The sequence below is a fragment of the Cephus cinctus genome, unplaced genomic scaffold, assembly GCF_000341935.2.
Source record: "Cephus cinctus unplaced genomic scaffold, Ccin1 Ccin1_scaffold0013, whole genome shotgun sequence".
Lineage (NCBI taxonomy): Eukaryota > Metazoa > Arthropoda > Insecta > Hymenoptera > Cephidae > Cephus > Cephus cinctus.
Genome location: NW_014332762.1, coordinates 2062844 through 2068249, shown reverse-complemented (window position 1 = coordinate 2068249; position 5406 = coordinate 2062844). Strand labels below are relative to the sequence as shown.

Below are 5406 nucleotides of genomic sequence, written 5' to 3'. Positions count from 1 at the left end.
TCTCGCGCTGCCGTTACGGCTGCCAGAGATACACTCCGACTGGAGGGATTATATTCGCAGGGCCGCTGCATTTCGCAGGATTTTACGTGACAATAAAATAAATTAAAACCTCCCTCGCACGCGCAGCCCAACCGTAGAAAACTTTAACTTTGCATATGGAAGCCGACGCGTATAATAAAGCCAGCTGTGGCCAGAAATGTCAGCCTATGTGCAGTTATGCTCCATCCCCTTCGTTTTCCTTCGCATCGGCTCTTTCCAACTCTTGAGGCTACATGCATATCTCTATATCTGACTCTGGAAGCGTTCTCCGTGTACACGATATACACTATATGTAGTGGAGCGATAAATACGTGAAACAAACTAGCCTTTCGCCTCCAATTTGGTAGCCAAGCAACGCTACGTTGATTTTCTGGGTTTCCAGGAATCCAACACCTACCCTGTGCACTGTGCTACGTCACGCACTGTAAGTTCACATGTTTCCTTAGCTGCGTACTTCTTGCACCAAATCATTAAGTCTGATGCGGGTCTGCAGGAAGGGTTCGTTAAGAGCTTATCGAACGAAGCGCTTGAACAGCTGACAGGGACTGTGGGTGGGCTGCATTTGCAAATTGAAGGTGAGCGCGCGCGCGCTAACGATTCCCAAGAATTTAAAAGGGGGAACATCGAGATACGCACACACGATCACCTATAGAAATCACAGAGCAACACACGTACCAGGCCGAATGCGCGTTAAGCGAAGCTCGCTCGATCGAACCTTTTCGCTTGGAGCTTTTTCCCAATGTTTTTCTACCGTTAATCTCATTGAAATCAGGGGTGAGAAGCGTCGATGTTTTCGTAAAATCGATCCATTGGCTGAATGCGAAACAGCAGGAACGGCAGGGACAAACACGGCACCGTGAGGATCCACACAGCATCCCTTAGGATTGTGCCACAACACGGGAGATACTTCGCGGTGCTTCGTCAGCGATAAGCGAAGCTCCTATTAATATTACAGATTGGAAGATAACCAAGTTGTTAGTCGCTCGGGAGTAATCGTCAGCGTTTTTCGTACTAAAGAGAGCCCTCCCTATACTATAGGTATATCACACAGCTATGCATGATAATATTGATAATCTATAGGAATATCTTGAACTATCCAGATAACAGCCTTCATTTTTCTTTCATTTTGAATCCCGTATCGACTACGCGTTTTCCCTACACATGACCCGTGTGCCATGTATCAAGAGCTTATACTTGATAATTTCCCCGTTCTCGCTTGCAGCTATAATTGCATTTTTGAAAAAGGTTTGGAAAATCCGTTGGAGCACTGATTTTTTCTAGCTCTATCCGACCAGAGAATTTTGCGTTTTAAGTGAAAAATCCCATTTCCTTCGTCAACGGATTCTCTGGAGTCATGCCAATTCCATTTAGAAGGTTGCTCTCTGCACCCATCATGCCTTGCATCTCTCTCTCACTCGAAAGAATCTCACAGCCGGCTTTTTAGGCGACGACGCTCCTCGCGCGAAATGTTGCACCGCGCAGACCGAATTCCCTGGACTTATGCCAATGCGATATCCTTGGCAGGATTCCCTTTCTCGCGCTCGTACACGAGCAATTTCTCGTGAAATTGCGACCTAAGGATCGGGCCCACTCTATTTGCTACTTGTACCTTATCGCCACCTTATCGCCACTTTTGAATGTGCCTAAGGCTCAAGGCCGAATCGCATCATTGCTCTCATCGACGCAGTTGGACGCACGATGGTGAACTATGACCTCTGACTCTTTTCGATCCAATTTCAATTAATTGCAACTGCTGGAGGAGCGCCGATGCCGTCGAAGGGTGGGACACTCCTCTGACGATCCCAGCGTCGCCGGTGACTTCCGGCGGCTTCCGGAATAATAATAAAAAATGCCCTCGAATTTCCCTGAGGATAAAAGGGACAAAAAGGTTCCGTAAGGATGAAAGTGAATGGAAGAAGGCAGGCTCGCCCGAGGTTTTGTCTCCAAGGGCGCAAATTGATCGAGTGTGACGGATGCCTGCTTGTCGACTCTAACGACTTTTTAAACGATGACGTATGGTCCACTTTGCCTAATTCGCTTTGCGGGAAACCCGATCGTTTCTGGTTCGCTTCGATCATCGGACGAGTACGTATGTGCGCTGGATCAAATTAATTGCGACGCTATGATATCCTAATTAACTGAGACCACAGCCGTAAGTGACGTGTAAGATGGCCTCGTGGTTTCTGACAGTTTGACGGTGATCCTTAAAGGGTCACGACGTTCAAGAGATTGCAGGCTGCACGCGCGCAGACAATAGAGAAGTCTAGGGTAGATAATAAACCGATCTAAGGGAAAGATTACCCTCTAATGCCGCTAGATCAGCACGGGTAATGGGACAGTACAATACGGAGTACAGGTGAAATTCCTTCATCAAATTCCCTGGAAGATTGAGAAGATCCGTCACGTTTAATTTAAAAAAAAAAAAAAGAAAAAACAAACTACCGGCAACGGAGCCAATGGAGTGAGAGTGAAAGTAATTTATCGATAGCAGAGAGGGGGAGGGAGAGGAAGGGGGGGGGGATTGGAGGAGGCACCGAGAAAATGGATGAAACCGAAAAGATAAGAATATCGGGTGGTTGACGAAGTGGTGATCGTGAAGAGGGTAGTTTGTCACCGACTAACGCAAATTCTCCGGACTTTTCCGTAGGGTGTTTTCAATTTGCCTGAAATTTTCCAAGAGCTGTTTCCCCACGTCTCTTACTCCCTAGCCGCCCCTTCGCGTCTTTCCCCTCGTTATCCTTCCCAAAGTAAGGATGACTTCAGAGACAGGACCCAGCCCTCTGCCAGGCAACTATAAAGAAACCTCTTGAGCGGAAGCAACACGGTAACTCGTCTCCAACGTAATGTATTATAATAACACAGGGGCTTTCCCTTACCTCCGTGAACCTCGCAGACGAGGGTAAGGTCTGCACCTTCGGCATACGCTTCCAGCAGCTTGCTCATGTCCCTCCTCTTGGCGTCGTAGATTATCGGCTTCGACGGTGGGACTGAAACATAAAAGCCAGACCCGTGAGAAAAGCAGCATCCAACGGGCGACTCCCGGAATCCTGGACGATACGAACAGGTGTTCCCGTGCTATAGGAGATAGCAGCGAAATTGCCCTCGAGGACATTGTCGTTCTCCCGACCCCGTCCTGGTCTACGAGGACCTGGACGAGCCGCTAAGGACCTGCTACGGCTACGATAAGAATCCAACACAGAGTGCTTTCCTGGTCCCTATAGTTCCTAGATGCTGCCGAGCGGCTAATACAGCCGCGTAACGCGTTAACCTCCTTCGCGTATGTCTATAGATATATATATATATTGTGACGTGTACCGTTCATCGGCGTCGCCTACAAATAATCCGTGGCTGCTCCCAACGTGCTGTTATCAAAGAAAAGATCCGAAGATCTAATTGTTGGGCGCCAGGTGCGGCTTTCCCGCACCACCATCCCTCACCACGGCCGTTTTCAGATTTCCCGGCGGCTCAGCCTCAGCGCACTGAAAATGGTAGAGGGGAACATGGGGGCGACGAGAGAGAATTTTGGAGTCAACGGATAGGCGCGCAAAAATGATAAGACAGCGAGTAGGATACCGTTCCGTTTATTACCATCAAATAAACGGCGGATTTTACAATACAAATCCGGTCGCGTACAGTGTGTCCTCCAACGGCGGCTCACGACTATTCCGAGTCGTGATTTCTAGCCACCCGTGTCCTTACACGCGGACTCCCCGCGACACACTCTCTTTATCCTACCTACCGCTCTTCGCGGTAGGTCAAAAATCAAAACAAATCTCCTCTCCGGCGCCCTCCCCGCGGACCCGCAAACCGTAGCCGATCAAAGTTCCCGGGGTACCGGCAGTGCGTCCTGGCGGTTGAGCACCCCTTGCTTGCGGGCTCTCAACCCAAAAGGGCTACGTGCCTCCGCCGCCAGTCCACTACTTTCCCCCGTTCCCTCCTCCCAACCACGGACCTACGAACTCTTTGGAGATGGAGGCTGGAGGCACTGCCGTGCTGCCGGCAGCGCGCGGAGGTGCGGGGCTTCTGTAACGTGTCGTCCTGACGCCACGTTACAATATATATGCATGCATATAGATCTTCCGCCCGTATTTGTCAATGCGATACGGTAACACAGGCTACGGGTGATACGTGTGCGTACTGGGGTATACTTATAGCTATGTGTGTTACCCACTTGTGTGCCTAGACCATACAGGAAATCGATCTCTACATGTGAGCCAATACATAGCGTATCTAGGTAAAGCTACGCTGCACTCGTTGTGATTACATCGCTGTGAGATTTTGCGAAGCTCAAGCGCGACAGCGCAGACTTTACGTTGCGTAATCTTTCGCATATTTACGTTGAATACTTTTATAGTTGCTTCATATCGTTTATTCGATGGCACCGTGTCAGATAGGATTACATATTAGATGGACTATTCTTACGGGTTATAATACGTGTTTTATTAAATAATCGGTCGTATCGGTTTCTTTTTTTTTTCTTTTTTTTTTTTTTTTTAATTACGGAAACGTGAACTCTCGAACGGAGGAACATCTTTTTCCTTTCCTTACGTAAATTGCAAAGCACATCGAACAACTTGCTGCGTGATTATTAATAACGAGTCGAGCATCTGCAAAATTACAAATATTAAAATTTCTAATTGGATGGATAATTCCCGATAAAGCTGAAGTACTTCTCTACTTCTTAATAAAACATGATGACGGCAAAAGAATTTCAATTGTTTGTCAAGAATTCCATTAAGCACCACTTTCGAATTCATTAATGAAATGCTATAAAGAAAAAGTTTATATAGAAGTCAGGTCCGCAATATTTTTCATGAATATTCACCTTTACGTAAAGATTTTTCTCAATTTCGGTTACCTTCTCCAATATAATTCCCGGCAAGCAAAGCGTAAATAAAGTAACGCACACTTCTCATAACAACATAACAAACACAACACGACACTGCATGTGACAAAGGCGAGAGCATACACGTGTATATCGCGGGATATATCACGTCCAAAATATCAAGGTTTTCGATATTTTCCTTGTTTTGAGGAAACCAGAGTGCATAAGACCGCAGAAAATAAAGAATTCTTCTTTTCGCGACTCATACGTAAGTGCACCAAATATGCGTATATGTATATACGTCCACATGGGCAGCAGTTTTATATCTGCGCCCTGTGCAGGCACTAAGCACGTTAATGTCTAGCTGATCTGCCTATAGCAGCTTCCGGAACAGATCCACCTCATCCTCAGCATTCATGCATCCTGACATCCATGTGCCTCGTCCGTGCATGCCTTTCCATTCTGCTCTCATGCACAACCCCCGTTACACCAAGACCACTAGCATCCGAATCGCCAGGAGCGTACCAACCCCCCCCCCCCCC

The 5406-nt window shown here is 47.4% G+C and overlaps 1 protein-coding gene across 6 annotated transcripts in view; it reads right to left on the bottom strand.

Moving 5' to 3' along the window:
• LOC107265102 (hemicentin-2) overlaps window positions 1–5406 on the bottom strand; it is an 86499-nt gene that overhangs the window by 44025 nt on the left and 37068 nt on the right. For all 6 annotated transcript variants that reach the window (XR_001537120.2, XR_003058237.1, XM_015734227.2 and 3 more), the window contains one exon: window positions 2916–3026. Coding sequence is in view for 4 of the 6 variants with exons in the window: in XM_015734227.2 (XP_015589713.1) it covers window positions 2916–3026 (111 nt within the window). In the remaining 2 variants the exon portion in view is untranslated. The remainder of the gene's footprint in view (window positions 1–2915; window positions 3027–5406) is intronic.